General features: G+C 42.8%; 4 protein-coding genes and 1 pseudogene across 6 annotated transcripts; 3 read left to right on the top strand and 2 right to left on the bottom strand.

Annotated features, from left to right (window-relative positions):
• The first annotated feature begins 407 nt into the window (after nucleotides 1-407).
• LOC131272813 (SAGA-associated factor 11 homolog) lies at nucleotides 408-1,579 on the top strand. The gene is made up of 2 exons (XM_058274673.1): nucleotides 408-796; nucleotides 861-1,579. Exons 1-2 carry the CDS (start codon nucleotides 436-438, stop codon nucleotides 1,046-1,048), a joined length of 549 nt encoding a protein of 182 aa, XP_058130656.1. The 5' UTR covers nucleotides 408-435; the 3' UTR covers nucleotides 1,049-1,579.
• A 534-nt stretch (nucleotides 1,580-2,113) lies between these two features.
• On the top strand, nucleotides 2,114-3,960 carry LOC131258843 (uncharacterized). Its single transcript, XM_058260232.1, has 5 exons — nucleotides 2,114-2,751; nucleotides 2,820-2,996; nucleotides 3,067-3,196; nucleotides 3,292-3,659; nucleotides 3,729-3,960. Exons 1-5 carry the CDS (start codon nucleotides 2,682-2,684, stop codon nucleotides 3,782-3,784), a joined length of 801 nt encoding a protein of 266 aa, XP_058116215.1. The 5' UTR covers nucleotides 2,114-2,681; the 3' UTR covers nucleotides 3,785-3,960.
• Nucleotides 3,961-5,016: 1,056 nt separating this feature from the next.
• On the top strand, nucleotides 5,017-7,773 carry LOC131272552 (major facilitator superfamily domain-containing protein 10). Of its 3 annotated transcripts, none has more exons than XM_058274314.1 (5): nucleotides 5,017-5,065; nucleotides 5,913-6,368; nucleotides 6,451-7,042; nucleotides 7,105-7,272; nucleotides 7,337-7,773. In XM_058274314.1, exons 2-5 carry the CDS (start codon nucleotides 5,925-5,927, stop codon nucleotides 7,564-7,566), a joined length of 1,434 nt encoding a protein of 477 aa, XP_058130297.1. In that variant the 5' UTR covers nucleotides 5,017-5,065; nucleotides 5,913-5,924; the 3' UTR covers nucleotides 7,567-7,773. The 3 variants fall into 3 exon arrangements, with proteins under 3 accessions (XP_058130297.1, XP_058130299.1, XP_058130298.1); XM_058274316.1 differs by lacking the exon at nucleotides 5,017-5,065 and adding an exon at nucleotides 5,663-5,677; XM_058274315.1 differs by lacking the exon at nucleotides 5,017-5,065 and adding an exon at nucleotides 5,671-5,734.
• A 306-nt stretch (nucleotides 7,774-8,079) lies between these two features.
• LOC131262054 (neurogenic locus Notch protein-like) lies at nucleotides 8,080-11,910 on the bottom strand (annotated as a pseudogene).
• A 4,373-nt stretch (nucleotides 11,911-16,283) lies between these two features.
• On the bottom strand, nucleotides 16,284-23,416 carry LOC131262045 (hematopoietically-expressed homeobox protein HHEX homolog). The gene is made up of 3 exons (XM_058263958.1): nucleotides 22,924-23,416; nucleotides 16,729-16,928; nucleotides 16,284-16,643 (listed from the first exon to the last, which is right to left on the bottom strand). Exons 1-3 carry the CDS (start codon nucleotides 23,414-23,416, stop codon nucleotides 16,284-16,286), a joined length of 1,053 nt encoding a protein of 350 aa, XP_058119941.1.
• Between the last annotated feature and the right edge of the window lie 3,228 nt (nucleotides 23,417-26,644).

Raw genomic sequence — 26,644 nt, 5'->3', positions numbered from 1 at the left:
GACATATTGTATTTACAAACTTTATTTTCTTTTGGAACATCCAACAGATGGTTTTTATAATTTATATCTGAGGTTTGTTTTACAATTTTCATATACAGCTCCTATGTGCTTCTAGTCAAATATTTCTTCTTGTGATACATGGCCCAAAGCCTCTACAAACTATGCTATACTATTTCTTCTTGTGGTAGATAACCTTGCAAAATTGAGGGATAAATTTATTGAAAACTATTAATACTAAATAATAACACCTGATTTGTAATGTTTGTCAAGCATTGCTGTACAATACTGTAGCAACCTTGGGTATTTGAAGATTGAACCCGCTAGTATAACTGTAATTCCTAGCACCAGATATCTGACAGCCTGTGAAAATTTGTTGTGTTTTGATGTTCAGTTGATCAGCGAATCCTGTCCGACGCGGTCTACTGAAACGGCGAAATGAGTGAAAACGACGGCATACACATAGAATACGCGGATGAGAATGAATTAATTCGCGAATTCCGACGCCACATGAGCGATCCCGAAACGAGAGAAAAGGCTGCAAACTATCTGTACGAGTCCCTTGTGGATGAAGCCATCCTGGGAGTTGTCTACGAAGTGCATCATGCAAACAAGACAGGCTGTAGTGCCGCAGTGGAGGGCGAAGCCGAGGATAGCAAACCATACACGATCGTAGATCTCCCGGACATGGACGTATTCGGCTCTTCAAACACCAAAAAAGCGATCGACTGCCATTGTCCGAACTGCAATCGCATTGTGGCCGCATCTAGATTTGCTCCACATCTGGAGAAGTGCATGGGTACGCGAAGGGGGGGACAGCTAGCCGATAGCCCCATTTTGATAACCCTTTTTTAATGTTACAGGCATGGGTAGAAATTCGTCGCGTATAGCTAGTAGACGCATTGCAAACACGCGTGATGTGGGAAGTGGTAACTATTTTGGCGGTGACGAGGACGATGAAGATGATGCCGACTGGTCGGGTGAAAAGCGGAAAAAGAAGATCTCGCAAGTTCGCACCAATGGGAGTAAGAAAAATGGAAAAACCTCATGAAAGTAGGCGTCCGTACGGGGTTGCTAGTTGATGTTCCTGGACTGGTGGAGCTTGGATGAAGATGGAATGGATATATAGACTTGACGGTCGGTTTCTGGTGTATAGATACAGAATGTGTTCAGAGAGGATGTGGAACGAGCGAGAATGAATAGCATCATCAACCCCTACGATGTGCGAAAGATACTATTACTTTATAAAAAGAAATGGGGAAACATTCGCCACTTTCGAAGAAATGCCTTTGCACATGCAACTGCGGAGCTGCAATTTGCTAGAATACAACAACTACTCGACGAAACATGACGAAAGTCACGGTTTAGTTTATAGTAATGGTAGCAAATGTTGCCAAGTAACATATAAGAAAATTAACATAATTAGCGATCGACTGTACCAACCCCTATGTATGTACATTAATGTAACCTTATTATTGAATCAACGGCAGGGTGGTAAATTAACACTGCTTCCGAAAATGTGTATATTCGTCTAGTTTCTAGTAAAGTCTGAATAAAACAAGAATATTCAATTTAGAATTACTGTCGCAAACAAACCATGAACATTTGCTTTATGCTTGCGTACATCTTCCTCGGTGCGAAATCTGTTTTCTTACCGAAGACGAGTAGTGTACGCAAATAAACACACCCCTGGCCATATGATCAGCATTAGGGCCCAGTCCAGTCTTTATTTACATAAAGAAAATTCGTCATTCATTAGACGGAACGCACGCATGGCAATTCCGACTCACACCACAGCAGTAAATTAATATACGAAAGTTATGTGTGTTTATTTTTGCCGATCAACCACGCCAGATGGGGTAGCGAGAGTCAAACAGAGAAACTCGAAAACCGCGGAGTAGTACGTGTTGTTTACTTTTTGTTTTGTTTTATTTCTTTTCATCTGTCCCGTTCCCTTTCAAACAAATCCGCGTATGCGCCGTTTCTCGCGGCTCTAGAGCTCTTTCGCTTGCGGCGTTCTCGCGACGCAATCGTCTCTCCCAACGCTCTACGGCGTGGGCGATCGACGGCAGAGGCACGTTTCAGTGTGTCGCTTCATTTCCTCCAGCACTGTTGGTATCCATCACGGCTTGCTGCTGCACGTTCAACTGCCGCGGTTGAACGTAGTCCGATCGAGAGGATCGTTACTATGGCTTCGCTGACGCACGATTTTTAATATTAAGAAAAACATTTTGTTTCGCTGCGTCCGATAGTGCACTATTGCTGCTTAGAAGCATCCTTTTCCCTGGTCCAAAAAGCATATCTCAAACATCCAGTTTAGTTGTGTTTTATCGGTCGCTGGTACCGTATCGTGGTTCCCGAGCACATGATTCACGCGAACGTGCACGTACGATGTTGCTTTATGATGAGATCATAACTAACTCGCTGAAGCATACGCAATGAGGTAATGCGTTATTTCTAAGTCACAGTGGAATTCGTAACGTAAATCCGCGCGATTCAAGGACGGAAGGTTTTTAATTTATTCATGGTGTCGTCGGCCCTGTTTATTCTCGCGGTCCAGTAGCAGGCTGTGAAATGTGTGTTCATCAAAACGCCGTATCAAAGTTTACGGAGCAGTGCAAGGCGACGGCATAGCAGTACAATTATTATTTTAAGCTATCTTAAACAATTCGTTAGATGAAATCATGACCGTGCTTTTATCGTACCATCGAATAGTGGAGAAAGAACCCTCGCAAGTGAATCCACGGTGGAAAAGTAAGTCCTAAGATAGTGGGGTAAGTTGTTGGCGAAAGTTCTTTATCTTATCATCATTTGTATCACAGCATGCACCGTCGTCTCGTTGCTCGCCATTGTTTCCTCATGTGTCGTAGTCAGTTTTAGCCTGCATGGGCTTATTGCAGAGTATAAACACAACTGTTTGCTTGAGGCGCATCTGAAGTTCATTCCTAAACCCAACCTTCCACCGGGAAATACCACGGAGCCAAAGCCAATCATTCAATGTAAGTAAAATATATTGTGCATTTATTCCACCAAACGAAGCACCTGCTAAAATGTAGAAAATACCAACAGATGGAATCGACGAGTACTGGAGCAACTGGAGCAGTGGTGCTTACTGTGAAACACTTAAGAACATGCCCTTGTTCCAAGGAATATGCTGCACGATATGGCTAGCCATTTTCCTGATGCATGGACCTGGCGGGTACGTATAATCCACACTGATACCTTCCGACGAGAAGCCATGGAAACGACCGTTTTATGTTGCCTTTTGGTTTTCTTTTACGGACTCGGTTACAGAATTCTTCCCCAGCCCTGGCGTATAGTATTTCCATCGTTGATATTTTTCCTTGGCTGTCTGGCAACGTCCCTTACAACGGCCAGCTTCATTACGCGAGGACTAAACCAGCTATGTGCAGAGTTTCAAAAGGTTGAGTCCTTGCGTGGGCTTGATTGTGGACGGCTCGTAGTGTACTTTGCGCTCTCGAAAGAAAGCACCTCGCTAGTGCAAGTAGATAAGAATTTTTTCTTAACACTAATCTTTCCCTGGGTTTGGTTCGGAGCCACCTGTTTGGGTTTTTTTGTGATCTTACTGCGAATCATTCTGATGGTGGATTTCCAGCTCTTACGCGTGGTGATATCGAAACATGGAGATCGGAAATTCAAAGGTTGGTCCCAATATTCCACGGTAATACCTAGCGGTGTACTTTAAATGTTATCTAATTTTTTTTTTCTAGATCTTCCAGAAGTGAAGTTAGCGAGTTATTCAGATTCGGAATGTTTAGATGATTGACTGTTGGAAAATAAAAAAATAAGATTGGAGGATTTGGCTTCATCGTTTGTATGGATAGTATGTTTAGGGGTCAAATAGGTTAATACATGTGTTAAATAAGTGAATATTTAGCGTCTAATAAGTAGATTTTACAACTTTTTAATTTTTTTCATTAACGTATGAATAAATATGCCATACACTTATTCCTAGCGATGCTCATGTTATTGAAGTTTAAATTATCGGTAAAAGAGTATTCACATATGTGTTTTATTGTCAAACAGGTATTTTTGGTCCTTTTTCATCGATATCGCAATTTTTCCCCCGCGAGTTTAATTTAGTACTGATTGAGGGTATTATGATTGGAAGCGCGGAAACGATAAACTTCTCGACGCTGGCCCATACAAAAGGTAAACAACACTTTGAAAAAAGCGAAAAAATGGCTGGGCGTCTCGACGATCCAAAACGACGCCACCTGCGTGTCGAGACGATGCGCGGATACGAAACGACGCGCGTCGTTATCGTCGAGCAGTTTCAAGCACCTCCTGGTCGATGGATCTCTATAGACCGTATGTGTCCGAAGCATATGTGGGTTCTATGGATCTTGGTATTTACCAAGAACATGATAATTCAGGATGCACTTTTCATATCACCGTTGTGTTTAGACAAGTCACTTTGATTTATTTAGCCATTTAGCCATAGTATAAAACACACCAATAACTCGATCGTTTTGAAAATTGATTAAAAATCAAAGTGCTCGAAACTTGTTAAAAACTATATATTTATATACCTTGAAATACTTGTATAAATACCCAGGTTGCTATTCGAGCAAATATGCGGAAACTTTCGAGCAATAACGCGGAACTGGATCATAATACCCTCAGATGTTAAAGCCTGTTTTAAAACCACCGATTCGAATCAAATAAGTGCACTCATGAATAAAGCAATAGTAAAACAGTTACTAATCGACGTGGGAATTTAAATCCTTAACTTGAATTAGAAACTCAAAATAATTAACGAATAAGTAAAAGAGACAATCTACACTTAAGCTTACTTAATCTCCTATACGAGACATAACTTATTTGCACAGTTTCAAGCGAGCTAATTTACTCTTTTACTTACCCATTCATTCTTTAAGGATTGGAGACCCTATGCATGATTCTAATCTCACTCGCAGTATGCACATCACTACTTCCAATGACACCGGCTGTCACTAGAAATGTCGATCCAAAACAAAGTTATTTTGACCTCCTTTTGTGATGGAAGAATCAGTTTAATTACTCATTCAAACGATGAAACCACCAGGTAACAATTGCTAGTAAATCACGTCGTTAGTAATCGTGGTCGTCTGTTTTCCGTGGTGCATTGGTAGACGCTGTCAAGCCCTATCAGTGGTCGTTCATTATCTTTAACCATGCCCGTGCACTCGGCACGTAGGTGTGATTGTTTGTTTTATCTTCAACTCGTTGACTGTTGCTTGAAGTGCCAATATTTTACTCGTCCTACATTTACTGTACCGATGGGATAATGAAACTATTCGCGCTCCATGCCATGGTGAATGTACATTTCCCAGTGGGCTTTCGCAGTCGTTAGCATCAACATCATCTCGGGCAACGAGCGAACGCTTTACACTACTACCACACTCCGGTGTTTCGATCGATCTCTGCGGTACTTACACTTAAAAGGGTTTGGAGCATATCGTGCCTCAGGCGGCATCTTGGGATAAACACAAGCACAAGACGTTTGGCAAAAGTGAAAGTACCGATCTGTGGATAGTCCAGGTGTTTCAATAAAGCTGCTGTTTTAATACCATCTTGTGCCCTCGCTGGTGGCAGTGTCAAATGGGCCACGCGTACACTTCGTCTTTGGCAAGGAAATATAGAAAACTATCCTAATATTCAGTTGATCGTCGTGAAGGTGTGAAAAAAAGTGTCGCCTACCGCATGTTAAATTTGTATTACTCAATAGAGAAAGGTGATTGCAAACATTCGTTGAATAATGGACATTCATGGTGATCTTAAGTGTTGTTAATTTACGTTTCCAATGTGATCGATGATCTTACGCATTTTACTTTAGGGCCATTCAGCTGGCACTGTTGTTAATAATATTTGCCGGAGTAGAACAACTTTTTATCGAGTCAAAATTGTTTCAGCTCCACGCCACAATGACGTACAACCTAGATGAGCTTAAGAAGCGGTCCGTCGTGTCGGGCACCTCTCACAACTTAAACAGCAATCTCAAACCCTCACCGAAGCATGAGAAAGTTACGGAAGCATCGAAGAAAATCACCGAAATTACCCGAACCCATCCAACGGCGTACGTGGTGTTCGCTTCCCTGCTGCTCGATCTGCTGGCGTTCACGATGATACTCCCTCTGCTTCCGTCCCTGCTAGAGTATTACCGCAAGAATGACAATCAGTTGTACGGCTATCTGGCCAACAGTATTAAGCAGTTCCAGGTGTGGATCGGTGCCCCGGAGCGCTTCACGAGCGTCCTGTTTGGCGGTGCGCTCGGGTCCATGTTTAGCTTTCTGCAGTTTCTAAGCAGCCCCATCGTTGGTGCTCTTTCCGATATCTACGGTCGGAAACCGTTGATGTTGCTGTGTGCGGTAAGTTTCAAGGAAAATCAAATAACTATTGCGCTTGTTGCATTCATCGGTAATACTTCAACTTGTACCCCTTTTTTTGCAGACGGGTATCGCTGCATCCTATGGACTGTGGGCGTACTCGGAGTCGTTTCTTCTCTTCGTGATAGCCCGCTTCGTCGGTGGCATAAGCAAGGGTAACGTTTCACTCTGCATGGCCGTCATAACGGACGTATCGAACCAACAGAATCGAGGCAAAGCGATGGCCCTGGTTGGGATTGCCTTTTCGCTTGGGTTCATCGCCGGTCCAATGATCGGTGCCATGTTTTCACGGTACTCGGACAAAACCGGCACGCTATGGTTTTTCGCGCCGGCCATGTTCGCGATGATGCTGGCCGTAGCCGACATCCTGTTTCTGGCATTATGCCTTAAAGAAACCCTACCGAAGGAAAAGCGGTCGACGAAAATCATCAATTCGCTTTCGCACGCACTCGATCATATCAGTATTAGAGCACTGTTTCGATTCTCGGCGGTGGAAAACCTACCGCAGAAGGACGTGCGTTCCCTACGAAGCCTTGGAGTTACGTACTTCCTCTATCTATTTCTGTACTCCGGCCTAGAGTTTACAGTTACGTTTCTGATGTACCACAAATTTAGCTACACCTCGATCGATCAGGCAAAAATGTTCCTTACCACAGGTGAGCACGCAAAGCTTCGATCTTTTTTGTCCCATATTTTAACCCGAATGTCTTTTTGGTAGGCGTATTGATGGCATTACTTCAGGGATCGGTTGTGCGCCGGCTTCCGGATCGGCTAGTGAAGAAGTCGGCCGTATTTGGCCTATACTTAATCATTCCCGCCTTTGTTACCGTCGGTCTAGCAGAATCATCACCGGTTCTTTATTTAGGCATGAGTTTATTCGCAATCTGTAAGTATTTCTTCCCGTTTGCTTGTCAGGCCGGGCGATTGATGTACTTTTTTTGTACCTTTAGCGACTGCGTTCGTGGTCACATGTATGACGACAATCACCTCAAAGTATGGCGACTTTCACCAGAAGGGTACGGTGCTAGGAGTGTTTCGGTCGCTAGGAGCACTGGCTCGGGCCGTTGGACCAATCGTTGCTTCCATTGCGTTCTGGAGCGTTGGTGCCCGCATCACCTACATTGCCGGCGGATTGCTCCTACTGTGGCCCGCCCTGATGTTGCAGTACTTACAGCTCTAGCTTCCTTCATCCCACCGTGCAATTTTGTTGTATTCCATCAATTCGTTTTTTCTGTATACATTATACACGTATTTATATACAAAAGTCCATGTTGATATTTTGTACATCAGTATTTACTCCACTTTGGATGCGTTTATTTGTCTTTCCGATTTTCACACGAAGTATTCGTGAATAGAATGAATAATAAAATAGAGATATGAATATCTACTTTTCGAACGTTGTTTTTGAATTCCATATATATAACCTGTTATCCTAAAAAGGGATTTAATCCGTAGATATAAAAAATATTCTTTAAAACAAGATACACATTCGATACTGATAGAGTATTTGGAATGTTCATAGATTGGCGGATGTCGTTCGGTTTACTTTCAATAAGTGGAAACATGCTAAACATTGAGTATCATTCCGTAACATGACGTGTGAGTATCTTAGTAGGGGATTATTTATCCATGTTTGGTGTGTTATATTTTTGGTACACACGCCCCAACGAGCGATCGGGTTGATATGTTACGGTCAGCTAATGCAATATGATCGGCTGGCCATTAAAATCGCAACAACAAGGAGTATTGCGTCAAACCGTGCCAGGATGGATCCTGAACAAATACCGTCCTCTTCGATCATATGATCAATACACCGGCAGCGTCCGTGCAGACAGCTCGTATCGGGATCGATGCAGTTTTCGTTCACTTCGCAGATTCCATTCAGGTGCACCGATGAAACACATTTCTGGGGAGAGAAATGGATAGAAAAAGTATTAAAAAGAAGTTACAAGCAACGTACAAATTTAGGACGCACGTATCCCGCCTCATGAAAACGGCTGGCACAGGTGCAACGGCCAGCAGTGATCCCATCCGTTCCAGTCGTGATGCGACACTGTGAATAGGGAATGTTGTACATGCACTGAATGCTTTCCTCGCAGAGATCGTAGATCCTACTGGCAACTGTGAGAAGAAATGGGCACAGAATTAGATGAAGGGTGCAAACTGCCAAGTTGCAAAGCTTACTCGGTAAACATCGGTTCCGGTTCTCGTTGAGCACGTGGCTGACCCGGCACGTACAACTCTCCTGGGCGCAGCGTGAATTGTCCGTTACGCATTCCTCATCGCGAAAGCATTGGTCGCCCAGCTTGGCATCGTGCAAGCACCGGTTCCGGTCGGTGTTCGGATGCTTGCCTGGTGTACACACGCAGATTCCGTCTCGGCAGTACGTATCGTTGCCGATACAGTTGTTTGTCAGCCGGCAGTATTCGCCAAGGTAGTTTGTCTTGTAGCAACGCTTCTCACGCTCGACGTAGTGGGCACCTTCGCGGCACTGGCAGGAGTTGTCCCGGCATTCCGAGTCCGTGCTGAGCGTGTAATGGCACTGATCGTTGTGCAGGCAGTAGTCCCCTATGTCCGTGGCCGCTGCAAACCAAATTTGTAAACGAACGGTCGCATCAGAAATGGTAACACGTATCGATTCGAAATCTTATGGAAGTTGTTCTCGAACCGAAACTCATGCCTAAACTATGCATGGATGCAGCGTTACCTCGCAAACACCGGCGCGTGTTATTACTGTCTGTCACGGCAAAGTAGCCGGCCATGCACGAACAGACGCCATACTCGTGGACCGTATTGTACCGCTCGCAGTACGCTTGCACCGGACATTGGTCGTCCGTCCGACACACGTTGGCCGTCCCTGTTTGGATTCCGTCGGATTTTGTTTAAGATGTTAATTGAACATTGGATTACATCGACCGGTATACATCTATTACATTTCCTGTTAAGAGTGCATCATTCGTGTATTGTTTATAGTTTATTCGTTTATAATGAACACGTGACCTAATCGCGGTTTTTTAAATCTCTTACCAATGATGGGTAGAGATACTGAGAATCCAGCCCAAGAAGTATTAAACGATGAGAAAAATATTTCTAATACCTCTGCATTTGAAATTTTCTTTGACTCGCTTATGATGTATTCCTGAATGAACTTTAAGTAGGATCCCAATTTATTTGAGTATTATTTAATCTGGCTTTATTTAACAAGTTGATCTGGTTTTATGTATACAAAGCTTTTATTATGGCATTAGTCGAACTATCTATTATTTATATTTTTATTAAATTTATGTTTGTAAAATTCATAATAAGAAAAGTAATGAAACAATATTGATTGAATGTTTTGAATTTACTGAAAAAAATGGGTTCGGTTTTATTGAGTTGCCATTACTTTTATATTTTTGTAGTATACATATTTACAAACATTCCATAATTTAAATCTTTGATGTTTTCTATGACTTTTACTAGATTATAGGAACGGGTCTTATTTTCGAGAGATTCCTAGCGAATCGAATTGCGTTTCGATTAGACACAAGCAACGGCCGTTGGTAGCTATTGTTTTGAAATGGGTTTAAAATATGCGCGAAACCCTCATCCTAATGCACGTAGCTGGAAGCGTGATGTTGTTATGTCGATGAAGCAACATAAAGCCGTTTGCGCTGTACAATCTGTTTGTTTGTGTACAACTTCGAATTGCTCTTAGCCTCGATTCGATGCTGTGGCTACATAGCTACCTCTAAGTTGTTTTTCTTTATCGTCTTCTCTTTCGACTTGCTCGCCTGTATGCCTTTGCAATGTATCATTCCGTTCTAATTTCCCTTTTTGGAGATTCGAATTCGATCATTTTCATACATCATACTGCTACTGTGTGCATCATCCGGGTATACTCATCGGTCGTGAACACACGGTACGGTTATGTAAATCGGGAATAATGAAACTCGGATTCCGCTACCTCCCGCCCCTTCTTTCCACCACAGTTTCGCGGGGTGCCCCTGCCCTTCTATTATAACAGCCGCGTCGCGATATCTCAGCTGAAAAACTAGCTGAAACGGAAGTACGTGAAGGCCATTTGCGTGTGCGGTACACACCTTAAAGTGCATGCGGGCGTAGCCGGGGTTGGGTACCTCCGTTCGACGGGGGTTTTTGGGATAAACCGTGCCCCGTTTCTGTTGGATGGATGTTTTACTACGCATAAGATATGCCTTTTGCAGGGCTAGACCATATGTGTCGGTGTGTTCGGTTACGTTTGAAGTGGCATCTTTCGATGCCGTGAAAAAGAGCTGAAAGTTATCGTATGCTTCACAAAACAACCTAAAACAGTTTGTAATGAGCAGAATCAAGAGAAAGAACTGTTTTAAATAAAAAATCCATCAATTATCATTTAAAAATTCGTGAATGGACAAGGCTAGTTAAGGATCGCTGACGATCGTTTCGGCAATGACAAATTTTTAATGTGAAACATTTAATATCTTTTCTGCTTCAAAGTCATCCCGTCAACAGCAATAATTGAAAGGCATTTCGAGTAATGATACCATCGTATTTTGACAATATGAATCGTATTTTATCGGACAAGCATATGAAATAAAACAACAAGCCAGCCAATCGATGTCCCTCGTAATCTTGACAAAACAGACACACACACAGAGAAAAAACGGAACGGGCTGCGAAGAAGCAATTTTCAATCAGTTCGGTATCGATCGCCTTAATTTTATAGTCGAACTAGCCACTCAATTTCTTCCGAAGTGCCAATCCGTAATGATGAATGCACACCACGCATCAAATCGGCCACCGATAACACGCCCTCACCCTTGGCATAATTTGTGGCATTTTCCTCGTTTCAACGCTGCGCAATCGGGTTCGAGTGTAGCGAATACGATTGATCGATTTGTCTGCGGTAATTGTGGCCACACTTCCCGAGCACACCTGTTCCTGTTTTCAGGAGATTTCTGAGACGCACCACCGAAATGCGCCACCGTGATCGCTCGATCACGTGGCTAGTCGTAATTTGGAGGTCATTCATTTGTATCTAAACGGGTTTCCTTTACATCTTTCCGTGCAGCGCACTGCAGCAGTTAGAACAAACTCCAAAAATGTTACCGGATATCGATTAGCACAACAATCACGTGCATGACGGTTATTTTGGCACATTTGTTTGAATTAATCGCACACCACTTACGTCGTATGAATGTTTGACACTGCACACCCCTTCCGATGGAGGAGACGAGCATGAGGAGCCCGGTCACTGCTAGCCACCGCAACAACCACCTCCAGCACCACCACCACCACCGCCACCGTTCCGTTTTCGATGACGGCGGCGGACGGGCTGGGGCACTTCCGGGACGCTTGTTCGCGTACACTCGTCGATCGTTTGCGCACGTCATGATGCGTTGCTCGTTCCGTACCGTCCACAGGGGCTACACCGTCGTGCTACGGCGTGGTAAGACCGCACGAAACCGACAACATTACACCGCGAACTCGTATAGCACACTGATCTACATTTTCTCTCTGTGAGCCCCTCCGAGGGCGGCATGGCGTCTGTGTGTTGCCCGGTGGCCGCTGACGCTGTGGGGTGGTGGAAGAATTAAAAAACAAAAAAATAGAAGATGGAAAAACGAACCCCAAACAACAATGGATCGCGATGGAATTGCGCGGTGGTCAGTCTTGCTGCAGTGTTTTCCACCCGAAACCCCCATCCCTGCGCTTGCTATTTCGTTTCATGAAGCTCGCCCACACTATGGGTGCGAGTGGTGGACACATTGGTTTGTCGTTGGAAATTTAGCAACAGATATTTCAATGTGTTTTTTTTTCGATTAGAAAAATCCCGGTCTCATCATTTGCATTTTAAAATCAAACTTATAAAATAACGAGAAATGAAGTATATTTTAAACTACCATAGTACCATATTTGGGACTTTTTTTTAATTTTTTTTTATTTAAGAGATTTTGCGCCTTAAGGGCGACATTCATCTCTATCTTAAATCAGGTTTACATTTTTGGGAAAGGTTTGGAATCATGGGGTAGTTTAAACTTATTAGTAAATGGAACTGGCCTTTGTCAATTTTTTGCAGAGTAGGTTAGAATAGCGCAAATACGCAACAATTCATGCTGAATCACTGCTCTCCATTGTTGATTTTTTAACTCTAAAGCACTTTTTAAAGCAAAATTTGGGAAAACCTTGAAACCCCTGTTTTTTTTCAACATTTTGTACCAAATGTTCGCCACTATTGAGTACATAAGACGTGTCTAAACAAATAAGTCTACCATTTACATTGGTTGCTCCATCATTGTTTAATTTAGAACGAATAGCATTACTGATTTTAGCAATTAGAGTATCAACTTGACGCATTCTCAATCAAAAAGCAATTTCTTAGATTACTTTAGAACAAATAAAAAGGAAAAGTACCAGCACCAAATCTGGAACCCAGTTTAAAGGGCGACAGAAACAGTATAGACGAAATCTTGTAAAACAAATTCACCTCTAAACAGCCCATAGTGGTTGTTGCTGGTTGATCTTACGAAGACGAGGGAAACGAGATTTCACGGTGCAATCAATTGCCAATTACGGTGCTGCGGGGCTTGGTCCAAGAAAAGCTCAGCTCCGAAAAAAAATTTACCTCCCCAATCCATGCTGATACATGCGGATTTGGGACTTTGACCTCACTTCTCCTCCATCTGCCCTCCTTCCGTTAACGCCCGTAAGGGTTGTTTGGGTATGTACTCAATCTCATCGTCTTTTCAAGCTCAAAAAAAAAACCATGGACCACCTCATTCCCGCAGTATACCATTGTTTTCGTAGATGATAGAGAGGGAAAACAGCCGATTCAAACAAAAAAATAAAAATTGGATTTTATGTTTTTAAGAGAGGGAGAGAAAGAGAAAGAGAGAGTGAGACGGTAGTTTGTGGCCACTGTCGGTATGAATTCAAGTTTCCAAACGGAAGCTGGATGATGTTAAATTAAAATAAAAAACAATATTAGCATATATTGCGTAATCCGTAGTGGTGCTAATGCTTTTATAGCGCAAAAAGTGAACGGACATTTTTCCAACAGAAACTTTACGGGGAGGAAACCGGTAACAAATGTTTAGTAACCGCAAACGACGCGTTTGACCAACCATTTACAATCGTTGGCTCACGGGAAGGGAAAACAGTGAAAATCACGTTAATTATTCGACAATTCACACGCTTACCACCAGGGTTTTATGTTGTTTCTGGTGGGTAATGTTTTTTTTCTGCAATTTTCGTACGAAGACAACCGTAACCCAAGTCCGCAAGACATAATAGTAAAAGATATTTTCCATCTAAACGACCATAAAGAAAGTGCACGCGCTGCCGGAGATTAGTGCTCGGATAGTTTGCAATTTTACGCTAATTGAGCTGCCATTAGACTAATTTATCTTTTTACCACTGTTTCGGTGAAGTCTATACCGATGGTTAGCGTGTTACTATTATCGCTAAATACTAACCGAAACTTTCGACACTCACCTTTGGCCAGATGATCGATCTACCGATGGCACGGGGCATAGTATAAGGCAAGAATCTTGCCATTAGAGAAGGGTGGATAAATAGGTCTCATCGACATGTTCGATTCCGGTGAACAAGCCACCAAGTCCCAATCGGGGGCCAATCATTCATTGTAGCTATTTATGAAATTCGATTAAATTCCTCACCCCGATTGGATGACCCCCGGAACCCCAAAACGCGGGCGAACTTTTGTGGAAGACCCTTGAGTGGATGATCGAACTATACTGCCATACCGTGAGATGGATGCGGTGGGCCAAGTGGAACTGTTGGCAGAGGGGGTGTGTAAGTAAATAAATAAACAAAAGCGTACAAAACAATAACATCCATGAAGCAAATGGGCCATTCGAACTACCAGCGAACTATCCTATCCGGAACCGTTTTGGGTAGCACGGAAAACCGCAATCCGATTTATCAACGAGCCGATGATTATGATAAGCGTGCCTTGATAGCATCATCATTTTTCGTAAATCGAAACCCATTTCGAATGATAGGAGGTCGCCGGGGGGCGCATCCGGTCGTCGGAAGGGTGACCAAGCCCATCGTCACCTGGTGATTGCAATCAATTAGTTCAGCGTCCATGTTCGAATGAGTTGAACTCATTTGTTATTTGTTCCAATTTGCGCGTTTTCCTTGCTTGCCAAAAAAGCAAAACTCGGAATCATACCATAGATTTTTTTTCCCTGAAGTTAAGCAACACCAATCAAGCTATCTGATAATTTTTCGAACCCTTAAGGGCATTATATAGGCTAAAAAAAGAATACACTGTTGAAACAATTTCAGTTTGGCAATTGTTTATATGATTAAATCGAGTTTTTATGTAAACCTACTACAAACATATATTTCTTCTTCTTGGCGTAACGACCTCTTGGTCATGCCTGCCCCGTTAAGGGCTTACGAGACTTGTTTCTCTGTTGTACGTGGATAGTCAGTCCTCTCGTACAGAGGAGGGTCCGGTATCGGTTGGGATTCGTACCCACGCCGTCGAAGTGGTGAGCCCCGGCGCTCATGGGCCGATTTTCTAACCGGCGCTAACCATATATAACATAACATATAATTATAAACAAATAATTGAATTTTTACACAACAAATGTCTATAATAAAACCATTCAGTTTGTCAAATAAACGTGTTTTTAAATAAATGAAGGCTGTAATAGCTTTCACAATTTATGCTACCCAATTTTTTTTTTTAAATTTAAAGAGGAATCTTCATTTGTTGCAAGGGATTGTTTTTCGTCAGGATTTTTCTTTGGAAGGCTTTAAGCATTATAAGCGATAACAAGACCGCGGTTTGTAAATTTATACTACTAAAACTACGATGTATGTGATGTCTTTCTGAAAAACAAAACAAATTTGTATGGCTTGGCCTTGTTAATTAAAATATTGTTTGATGTAGAATCAAATACTAAATACCATCGAATACCGACTATGTATTAACCTTCGTTTTTACAAAACACATTCTCATAATTTTTTTGGCCGAAAAAAATTCCGGTTCGTTTTCGCGTACATCGCGTTCCTTTAAAGGTTCTAAACCGATAACGATCAAAATTACCAATTATAAATTTCGCCTCAGCCAGACTTTGTCCTCCTGATTGGCTGGAACGATGATGACAATCAACACTGGTGCGCAGTCTATTGTGATTGTATATAGACCCACTTCTTGCGCTAAAAGGCGAATGTTTTACGCGAACACGTGCGCGCCAGCACATGTGGGAAACGATTGTTGTGAAATGAGAAACGGTCATCAAACACCTCCAACCAGACCGTGCGCTTATCAACGAAGTCGCTAAAGACCAACCGCGGACCGCTGTGAATCATTATCCATTTACACGAAAATCAAACCATTAGTCCAGCGTTATCGCGACCCCCGACTCCGGCGAATCGTCGAATCGAGGCCCCAGTTTGATTAGGCGGCTGATACCGAATGACATTCGCCAACCAATAAGTGGTGATTTATTAAACAAGCGTTGGTGGGTTTGGAGGTGGGAGTGGGGGGCGATGACGTTTAGTGCGGCCAATTATCGATCAAAGGTCGCAAGTGTATTTAGACCGGGGGGCCGGCGACTTCGAGACATCGTGGATCCCCCTTTTGGGAGGTGTGCATGGCGTTGTATTGGGGAAGGTATCCTCAGTTTCCTGGAATTAATTTCTGATCTCATTAATTTCCTGACTAATTGTTAAATTTATTTTTTCTATTTATTCCGATTTTATTACACCTTCAAACTAAAAGCTAACAAAATTATTAAAAAAATCAAAATTATTACATTAATAAAACATTTCGAGTGTCTTAGCCTATATTTGAGGTATTAGTTGACCGACGACATAACACTTAACTAACACAAAGGTCCAAGTATTCATACAGCAGCAGCCTTGCTCTACTTTGTACTACACAACATTTATAGGCGACGTCGGTTCCCCGTCCACGTCGTTCTCCTGTTCCTCGCTCGAGCCATCATCCGGTTCCGAATAGTTGTCCGAGCTCTTGCAATCATAATCCACCGAAGACCGGCGCGTGGAGTGATTGGACGACCGAGCAAATTGTCCACCCTCGGGGATTTCGTCGTCGTAGCCATCGGAGGAATATTTGTGTGCCCGACCGGACCCAGTGGTACCACATCCACCGACCTCGGTTGGAGCTTTGGCCGGATCCCCATGGCTGTGCGGTGAACCGAGCCCCTCCGATGACTGGCAGCCATTGTTTGCCCGACGCCACTTGGCGCGTCGATTTTGGAACCATGTTTTCACCTGGAGGTGCACAAAAAAAAAAAAGACTTTCAGCATCCTTTTATCATGAAAGTAGTAAGATAAGGATTAATGTGATGCTCTGTACCTGTCGATCGCTGAGCTTCAGCTGGATCGCCAGATTCCGCCGATCTTCCGGTGAGAGATACTTGTGGTTGGAGAACCGCTTCTCCAAGCTTTGCGTCTGCTGTGGCGTGAACCGGACCTGGCCACCCTTGCGTTTCGAACCGCAACCGGGAAGTAGGTAGCTGTACGGATGGGGGTAGAACGGCCAAACACGAGGGGAAGCTGTGGAAGATGGGATCAAATGCACATCGTCAACTATCGAGGAATGGGGAGGATAATATTAAAAACAATACAAAGCCTACTTCGACGCCAAAAGTTTTTGATAGCAGAATATCCCTCAACAATAACAGAGAGATTTTCGTAGAATCCTAAAGAAAATTCGCTTCGTTTAATTCCCAAAGGGGCAGCAAGACAATTGGAACAAATATAGCACCATTTCCTGTGCCGAATTCGTAACGAACCAGAGAAGGACTCGCTGGCCGTTGGCGAGCTCTTCACGGGTTTGAATGTTTATCTTTTCTATCAACCTCTGCAATGATCCTGAGGATGGGTGGAATTGATTTAATTTGTATCAATTATTCCGGGAAAGAACTCTATTGGGCAAGAACTCGCAACGCAGCGCCGTAGGCGCCCGGAACTGTGGAAGCAACTTCAACACGTCAAACACGCCATACACACAAGCTCACGATGCGGTTGGCCATCGATCGACTCCTTCCGCCTGCAGTTCCGGACGCTTGTTTGCTTTGTCGACCGATACGTTCGACGATAAACAGCCGGCCAAGAAGATTAACCCACACACGGGAGCCGGCTCGGTTGGCGGGAGAGCTGCGGGTCGGGGCCTGTTTGCCCGGTGGCAACAAAATCACTGTTCATTTAGGGTGCAATTTTCGCTAATCGAGTGAAACGATAAAGCCAAACAGGTCGCAGTGCCGCGGGCCCATCAACATAGCGATACTGTGTATTTTTATCTCGTCCATGCGGAAACGTCCGCTCGAAACCGTGAGGACACAGTGTCACAGCATACCGAGCGGGTGGGAAAAAGGTAGGAATACACAGTTCGGTTTCGGCCTATGACACGGCCGTTATCTATGGCTTTGAGGTGTTTGAGCCACATGACAGCGGCCGTGATTACCCAAAGTGATGGTGAAACAACTTATTACCTTAACGTATGAGAAATTGGCTGCAAATCCATTGCTCTTTAGAAAAACACTGAAATACTAAATTCCGTGGGAGAATCCAACTTTTTCTTGAAATTAATTGACATGCTAAGCAAATTTTGCATTTTTTGCAAATAAAAAAAAAATAAATAAATAATTAAATTAGTTTTCTTTATTGCAACATAAGTTTTCAAAATTACCACAAAATCTGGTGCTTTAAGGAATTTGAGGAACCATTAGAGACATGTTCGCCTTTGTAAATTAAACTTTTATTTGGGTGTCCGTTTCTAATGATTCATTTGAAAAGTCCAACGTATATCCCGTAGATACTCTAAGATTTATTTACACCGTGGACCGACAATCGAGGGCTTGAAATGAATTAGCAAACTTAGTGCAGCAGCAGTGAGTTACCACTCTAATAAATGTGGCCGTTTTCATAAAAACTTATCAATGCACACAAATGTTAGAGGTAGAATACAAATTAACGAATAATGAAAGGTCGAAAGGGGACTTTTCGATAACTCCAAATTCTTCTTGAACTTGTACTTTCCCACGTGATACCATTATACGTTCAACAAATCCGTCGTGGCTGTGCCATGTTTTTGCAGCCCGTGTACTGTGCAAATCTCCGTATTGGCGTAATCCAGCTGTGATTTTGGCAGGCCTTACACACTACATGCACATTATTTTTATCACACCTTTCGATGGCTGATACCGATGAAGGTGAGCGAATGTCAAATTGATAATCGTTTGTCAATCAAACAGTGATTACGCGGTATCGTCGCATCGGTCACTTCACACGCGTGCTGGTGAACCCACGGACGATGATGTATGTGCGATGTGATCGAATGCCGCTAGCGTCTCCCGGGATGATTAAGGCAACCGAAAACGTCTGACAACGCCATGATAAGCACATACAGCCCGGTTCGCGGGTGTCGGTCGGCTCGGGGACGCAAAGTTTGCTCAAAGAGGCAACCCTTAATCCCCGATAGCGGAAGGATGGAGTCAGCACTGGCACTGGCACTAGGTGATAGATAAACTACGAGCCTTTTACTTTACCTCTCGGAACGGTGGCGTTTTCCAGCCATTACAATGGTGGTATTAGAGAATGTTGGTTAAAAAAATAAAATAACATCATATATCCACACTCAATTGGGTAACCTTCACCAACACCTTTTTGGGTACTATGTTTGCCAGCCAGAACACCTCCGGCTCCGATCTATGACGGGTATATAGATTTTTTGGGGTGAAACAATTAAGTGCGTAACAAAATTCGGTCGGTCTGTGATTGGAAATCCGACGCCTGTCTGCCGTATACCGCCCAGACTTTATCAGTGATTTTTGGGTAAGAGTTGCTCATCATTCAGCGGGCCGAATTGTTGAGCTGGTCGATCGATGATGACACGATAAATTCTTCCACCCAAGAGTGTACTTCAACCCGAACGGTTTTTTTTACTCAACCTATTCCATATAGGGAAACGCGTATAGTAGGACCCCGTGTGTGATCTATGATAAGATGAACGACACTTAATCCCGCGAGTTCGATTGGCGGCTCCAGTGTGCCGAGTTCACCCTCTCACGCACAACGGGATACATCGGGAAAATGAGTCTTGTACCGTTTTATTACAGCAGTGTCTCAAAGGCTTTCGAACGATTGGGGCGATGCAGTGTCGCGCTTATTTGAGGTTGGGATTTAGCTCTGGCGCCATCAACCTTTATTTAATTTACCATCAAACCCCTTCTGCGCGTTGAAGATCGATTTCGAGTCGGTCGGCGCAAAAGAGATAGAAAAAAGAATAGTTGACCGTCAGTGGCGTCAGTGGCAGCAGACAGGGCTCTGTTTGCATATGCGTTTGCTTACACTGTTGTAATACAACCATCAGCGATCCTCCGGATCCCTGCCTCTTCGTGAGCTACTGAACTCGTGCGTGTATCAATATACGGACCCGAAACCCCGAACTAAGATTGTCCCCGATCGGGTAATCTTTTTATGGTTCACCAAATGTTTAATGATGCTTAGTCGAACTTCGTATCGAGCCCATGGCACTAAGGACGGCCGGTTGTCCTATGCAATCGACAAACAGCATAATACTGGCGGCGCCAGTCTGATCAGGTGAATAGGGTCTGACAAGGCAAACCCCACACAACACATATGCATGTAAATCGAATATCAACTTGAAATAATCGTACTTCTATGCAATATGATTGAATCGTAAATGATGCTAAAATAATGCCTATACGTACAAAAGTGGAGGCGCTAACCGTACATTGTTCAAAATGTATACGTTTAGTCGTATATTTTCTAAGTCGGCAACATATACGACTTACGATCTACATCAGCCGTACATTGTTCGTATATCTATACGTATGCATAAAGAAAATCGTATTACATTCTTAATCGGCATCATATGCAACAAAGAATATACATTGCTCGTACATTGTCTATGCATACTGCGATTCCGATTCGAAATATACTAATATGAGATTCAATTTATTCAACTTAATACGACTTCGTGTTGTGTGGGACAGCATTGAACCGCTTGTATGCAGATGATGCGATCGGGCTAGACTCGCTAGGATATTTCTATGTATGATATCTTGTTAATTCGACGAGAAAATCTATTGATCGTCCAATTATCCAAAGTTATAATTCACGCCACTTTATGCGCTATGACTTTTTCAATAAGCTAAAAAATCAAAATGCATACTTTTTCTTATATAAAAGTATTTATTGTTGACAACAAGGAGACGATGGAAGGGAAACTAATTGTGTTAGAATGCGATCAACTCATTTAAATTAGTTTATAAAGTTCATGTTAGCGACATTTTTGTAGATCTTATTATTTTGGTAAAAAGTTAAAAAAATCCCTTCATTCTGCTCAATTTGCCTAGATGATTGCTTATGACATATTTTTTAAATACTTATTTGTGTTTTATTTTAAAGCAACTGTAACAATGTTAGGTTATTTCGTATAAAAATATGGTGTAATTACTTCCTGATTTGAGATTATTATACTCTTTAATTTTTTTATGTGTGTAAATTAACCTTTACACTAGTTTCTTCAGACTGTCCCTCAACCGTTGTAGGGTCAATTTAATATGACAAGTTAAAATCTAAAAATTAACAATTAACCACCAGTTTCAACCAATGGCAAGAAGAATATTTGTTTTTGTTTAATACTTCACAATTTGCTGTTGCTGTATTAACAATTAACAAAGAGCAAGACGTACAAGAATTCCTGCAGTCTATAGGAGAAAACATATGGAGTTTCCCGGATTGTTGGGACTTCCATCACGCCGTCCAACGGAAGCGGGCAACCTCTCCTTGCTGTCACAAATCAAGTGTCCGCCATTGAATGCTTGATCCGCCTCCCGGAACCGAGCTTCCCCGGGTCGCTCTCTTCTCAAACGGTAGCCCGGCCATCCGTTATCACCAACATCGTCACCGTGCAAATAACAACAACAACCCATATATTGCGTCCCCATGATCACCCGAGAACCGGAGGCAGCCGCGATAGCGCCGTAAATCAATTGGCAGCTCGATTAGTCGGCGGAACGGGTACGGTTGCATTAATAAATCTTGCAGGTGAAAGATTACTCGTTCGATTCCTCGTTGGCGGCACCTTTCATCTCCGGGGGCCGAGTACAAAGTTAATTCGGCTCCGATTGCCCCATTCGCGCGTCGGCGCTTCCTCCCGGTGCAAAGCGGTGGTTCCCGTGGCCCGAGGGATTAGGCACCAGCGGTCGCTGCGCCGCTCCGAGCACGGAACTTTGATAGGCATTCATATTCCCAGGATGTCTTTCGGGAGCGCAGCGGAGCCTTTGCCCCATTTGCCCCAACTCCTGGCTTGCATGGCCCTTTTACGCCTGTTTTGGACACGAATCTCGTGCCGAGAACACATTTGCTCACGCCGATAAGAGGGCATAAGGGGCATTATCGAATCGCTTTGATCGTTGCTTTTACGACAGGCTTTTCGCCCTTTATTTAGGTCCCCGAACGCCTGCTAGAAAGCTCATTGAGCTGATTTGGCAAAATAAGTGTGTGTTGTGCTTTTTTTCTTCGCTTTCCGTAGGGTTTTAATCGATACACCGCAATTTCTAAATTTAATCACCTCACGTTTGCGAAATACTTGCGAACGACGAATCATCATCCTTTGCGGAATGCTGAATCATTCGCCGGGGGCTGTTAATACCGCTTGCCAATTGAAGCACAGTAGGCGGTTTTGCGGGGTACTTTCGATTCCAATTGTTATTTTTCTACGTCGAATTCAACTATACCTGTTGTTTCTCATGGCTTTAGAATTACATCACCGTTACAAACCATCGTCTTTAAGCCGATAGATTTTATCACTAACAGCTCATCTAAATTAACATACGGAATTGAAGCTCAGTGCTCAGTGCTCAGTGCTCAAAACTATACGTCACTTTACGTACTTGCCAAAAATTTAAATAAAATCTTCCATACATATGAGCTGAAGAGTTGTTCTGACAGAGCCAAAGACATGTAGGAGTTTAACTTAATTCAACAAAACTGTTAAAAATCAGTCTCTTGATTTTTATCGCGGGATCAATATGATACGTTTCAACAAAGTTTTGGCCCGGGGTTAAAAAGGGTTCATCACGCCGCGAAATGCTGTATAACAATTTGTTTTTCAAAAATTGATAAAAAAAAGGAAAATTTCTCTGGTTCTGGATAATGTTTTTCTAGTAAAATTAATGCTATAACAAACACGTACAAGCTCAATCATTATCATTTTCTTTTACGGAAGGAACCGGTTGTGGGCGAAATTCGAGCACAAACCGACGGGAATATGCCATTCTGATCATGGACCAATTTCTGAGAGGCGTATGGGAAAAGATATCGCAAGCATATTAAAATTTCATGAAAAGTACGAATCTGCCATTTATTGAGGTTTTTTCCCTAACAGAAAACTTTTAGCGATGTAAAATTGTGTTCAAGTCCATCCGGAAAACTTTAATTTTTTACGATGATTTATTATTGTTTTCCGATACCTGCTTTAAGAAAACAACGGATACAACACATTATAAGCGCATCCTACCTTTGTGCAACACGGACGCATAGTGCTCGAGATAGGCGGCATTAAGGGGGCTAAACGTCGGAACACCGAACTGTAGCGGAATCGGGATGACGTTCTTGGAAAAGTCCAGCAATCCGGGATACATGGCAGTCGGTTTTTTCGGCGACTCCGCACGTGGTGTGCCGTGTGTGGAAGATTGAGGTGGGGGTCCGGTGAGCCCCAGGGGGCTGTGTTGGGCCATGCTGGGTGAGGGCGACGAGTGACTGCGTGGCCCTACCGGACTAAGGTCGGCCGGTACGGTTTGACCCGCCAGCGATCCATAGTTGGTGGTTCCGATGTTAACCGACGAACTCCCGCCTGGCTCCGGAAGTCCTGGATGCGCTGGGCTGGCGGGACTGTTTGGGGACGCATGCCGCATTCCGTGCTGGTACAGCCGGTTCTGCTCCACACGCTGATGGTGCAGGATATCGTCGATACGGAAGGAAGATTTTCGCTTCGATGATCCCATTTTCATTTTCTCTTGCCGGGTTTGCAACTAGACTTGGTCTTATTATATCCTCGTATATGCACTACCTAGTATTCACTACCAATCATTAGAACACTTTCGCTGAGTTGCCTTATTCAGATCCTTATTGCACTATCCTATTATACACCCCAGTCGCACTTCTAGACACTAGCACACTTCTCATAGGGGATATCGGCGGAAAGCACACAGAAACTCAATCAAATCAACAACGATATGCAACTGATACACCATGCACCGGCAAGTATAGAAGTTCGAGCTTCGTTCGCGGCAGCCCAACTTGTGACTAACGCGCTTTATCAATCCGGCCCATTATATGTACATTAAATACGGTTTATTAGAATTCGATTTCGAATTTCGATTTCTGATTGATAACGCTGCGCTAGTGGTGGGGCGGCTCATGTGGTTGATAAAACCAACCGATTTTAGCCGCATAGCCCCGAAAATGCAAAAGAGAGATGGCAACGGGTCGAGTGACCAGGATGGATGGACATACCGACACCCCTCGGAACGTTCCAAATGGATAGGACCGCTCGTTTCAAGGTATCTGCCTTTTTTTCGGTGTTACCCTTTTTTCCTGGAAACATTCTCTTTCTTTTGAATGATCATGGTGAGTTAGGTGTTTTTTTTTCTTGGGGGAGAATGTGCCTTAGCAGTTACCATTTCCATGTTCCAGGAGGCGGTAAATCGGAAAAGTCACCCCTCGTATCCTAGTTTTTTTGGGGATGGGAAAGGTTAGAGCTGCCAAAAAGCAATCTGAACGTGTTGTAATCAGTTCCTATCGTTTGACAACTAGCGATCGCCATTTCGATCACAAAACGCAAATGACAAAATTTCCTAATTCTGATTTTGCTATGATTGAGAATGTTCTTAAACTTTTTTTTAATTGTGTATTATTTAGAAATTTGTGTACTCAAAAATACATAATCAGGTTTTTATGCTGGTCACAAAAGCCATTGTTAAAATATAACTTTTACAAACAACAAAAATTTTAAATCATTGTGTTATTTTCAAAACGTAATAAAATCTTCTTCAAAATAAAATCTTCTCAATAGTATCGTTATACGATGCGATTCCCCGAATAGCTGGCGCAGATTCCGATGCAACCTCAGAACACACGTGTTTGATAGACGTATTGATCTTGCAGTCGGTGTCCGATCGCGATTCCAGATGTTATGAGAACACAACAATGTTGATCAAGAAAATTGTTTCGTTGCTTGCTCGGGTATGTTTACTTAGCAAACGAGACGGACGAAGCCGCCAAGGAGCTGCCTGCGCGTCGGTAGTACACCTTTCCGTTACTTTTTCTGTCTTCGGACCTTTTGGACGCTCGAGACGAAAGATTGAAAATGATAACGCAACGCTCAGACGCCGGCGGTTTAATTTAAACATCGTGTTCGGCGGAATTACGCGCGAGATTGTGCAGTCGAATGCTTTGTTGTTCGATTTAGTAACGGAATAAACAAATAATGTAGAATTATCATTCGGTTGTTTTCTTTTCCGAGCGATGGTAAACAACAATCCGAACGGAGATGACGGCTTGAGGTTTGTGGCCCGGAAAAGGAAAATTTGTTACCGGCGAGCTGTCGATACAGAACTGGCAAAAGTTGCGCCATTTGAGATCGAGCCAAATCTGGTTGGAAGTTATGCGCAAAGAAGTAATTTTATAATAAAGATATTTAACATATTATGTTATAAATATTATGTTACAAATGTTTGAGATGTTTCGTAAAACTTGATGATGAATTTATACTTACTGTTTTAAATTTTATTATTACTTTAATATTCATACTTTTCTGACATGTCACTACTTTTACAAAGACTTTCTTTATTAGTTGGCATATTTGAGAGAACTTTTAGCAAACATTTTAAAACTTATATAAGTAAATTATAATTATATGGCATAAATAGGGTATTTTAATTCATGATTTGCAGGAGTCGTCTATGAACCACAACACACGGACACGTTATCCTACTGTAATGTATAAGAAAATCTGTTAACCTGAACCATGGAATGTTTTGAACCAACTTCTCAATACTGGTAGCCATAAAAAGTAAGTAAATTTTACAAAATACAAATATCACGATTGGTAATACTCCAAACTTCAAAACATATTAATCAATCCATACTTAACGACATTGAATATACATGTCGTTCAATGTCATTCGTTTGGATCGATTACTTACCCACTTGATCGAAAATAGAACACAAAAATTGATTACATTTTCACTGATGGTATTTGTTACTTTCTTGAGAAATAAAATTTTACCCCGAAGGCTCAACTGCTGATGCAATTGATCTTACTTGTTGCTCCTGGAGTGATCGCCATTCCCAAGATTACCGTCGATCACCCGTCGGTTCGTCGAAGAGATCTCAACCGCGTGCAGCGCGGATCATCGTCCAGCACGCCACTCACGCACGAATATATACTCCTTGTGCAAACAGAATGTGACACAAAATCAATTAGCTGAAGATAAATAAATAAATACGCAACCAGCATCCCTAGAAGGCCCCAAGCGGGCCCTCCGGAGTAGCGGACCTTACCAATTCCACGATGGAACGGCTTCGGCTGCCCAAGGAAACCGCCCATTGGGAATGTCAGAAGGGAGGACAACACCCTGCTGCAAGCTCGATATGGATGTTTTCATTTCGAATGGGTTTCCCCGATCGTGGTTGGAGGTTTTGGGAATGGTTTTTCGTCGCGTGAATGCTTTGCTTCACATTTTTTGTCGTTGCATGCCTTCCCCAGCTCTGTCACACTTTCCAGATGGTTCGGCTCTCGGGACGACAAGGACCGTTGCTGGCCGAGGGAGGGTGTAATACCGTTTCGGATGTTGTTTTATGTTGCGGGTGAAAAGGAAAATAAATAGATCTGTACGAGAGACGTGACCCGACGGTAGTGAGACGCTTCGAATCGAACGGGTTGGAAATAGAACCATTGGTAAATTTTTATGGCAAGAAATATGAATTCCTTCGCTTTACTGTCAACGTTTGTAATCGCGTGCTACCGAGGGCTACAAATCGGCTATGGTTACAAGTTTGGGAGATTTTACAACTGTGTCCTGTGGTTTGCCAAAATATCCTAGAATGAAAATTCGTCGAATGTATCATAGTGATGAAATGTTTTTTTTTGTCATTTATATGTTGTTTGTTTTTGAGTTTGAGGCCGCTTTCCATTTCTTTAATCTGATTTCTTTTTAAAATATTACATTTTAAAA

Source organism: Anopheles coustani, chromosome 3 (genome assembly GCF_943734705.1).
Source record: "Anopheles coustani chromosome 3, idAnoCousDA_361_x.2, whole genome shotgun sequence".
Classification (NCBI taxonomy): Eukaryota; Metazoa; Arthropoda; class Insecta; order Diptera; family Culicidae; genus Anopheles; species Anopheles coustani.
Note: the sequence above shows the minus strand (reverse complement) of the source record. Positions and strands in the feature narration are given on the sequence as shown.

Excerpts from the sequence above, each read along its gene's own strand:
- LOC131272552 (XM_058274314.1), top strand. The coding sequence starts at position 5,925 with ATGACGTACAACCTAGATGAGCTTAAGAAGCGGTCCGTCGTGTCGGGC. Across the intron at positions 7,043-7,104 it reads AAAAATGTTCCTTACCACAG|GCGTATTGATGGCATTACTT; the intron begins GTGAGCACGCAA and ends TCTTTTTGGTAG. Across the intron at positions 7,273-7,336 it reads CATGAGTTTATTCGCAATCT|CGACTGCGTTCGTGGTCACA; the intron begins GTAAGTATTTCT and ends TTGTACCTTTAG.
- LOC131262045 (XM_058263958.1), bottom strand. The coding sequence starts at position 23,416 with ATGAAAATGGGATCATCGAAGCGAAAATCTTCCTTCCGTATCGACGAT. Across the intron at positions 16,929-22,923 it reads TGCGTCCGTGTTGCACAAAG|CTTCCCCTCGTGTTTGGCCG; the intron begins GTAGGATGCGCT and ends CATCTTCCACAG. Across the intron at positions 16,644-16,728 it reads TGAAGCTCAGCGATCGACAG|GTGAAAACATGGTTCCAAAA; the intron begins GTACAGAGCATC and ends GTGCACCTCCAG.
- LOC131272813 (XM_058274673.1), top strand. The coding sequence starts at position 436 with ATGAGTGAAAACGACGGCATACACATAGAATACGCGGATGAGAATGAA. Across the intron at positions 797-860 it reads ACATCTGGAGAAGTGCATGG|GCATGGGTAGAAATTCGTCG; the intron begins GTACGCGAAGGG and ends TTAATGTTACAG.
- LOC131258843 (XM_058260232.1), top strand. The coding sequence starts at position 2,682 with ATGACCGTGCTTTTATCGTACCATCGAATAGTGGAGAAAGAACCCTCG. Across the intron at positions 2,752-2,819 it reads AGTGAATCCACGGTGGAAAA|CATGCACCGTCGTCTCGTTG; the intron begins GTAAGTCCTAAG and ends TTTGTATCACAG. Across the intron at positions 2,997-3,066 it reads GCCAAAGCCAATCATTCAAT|ATGGAATCGACGAGTACTGG; the intron begins GTAAGTAAAATA and ends AAATACCAACAG.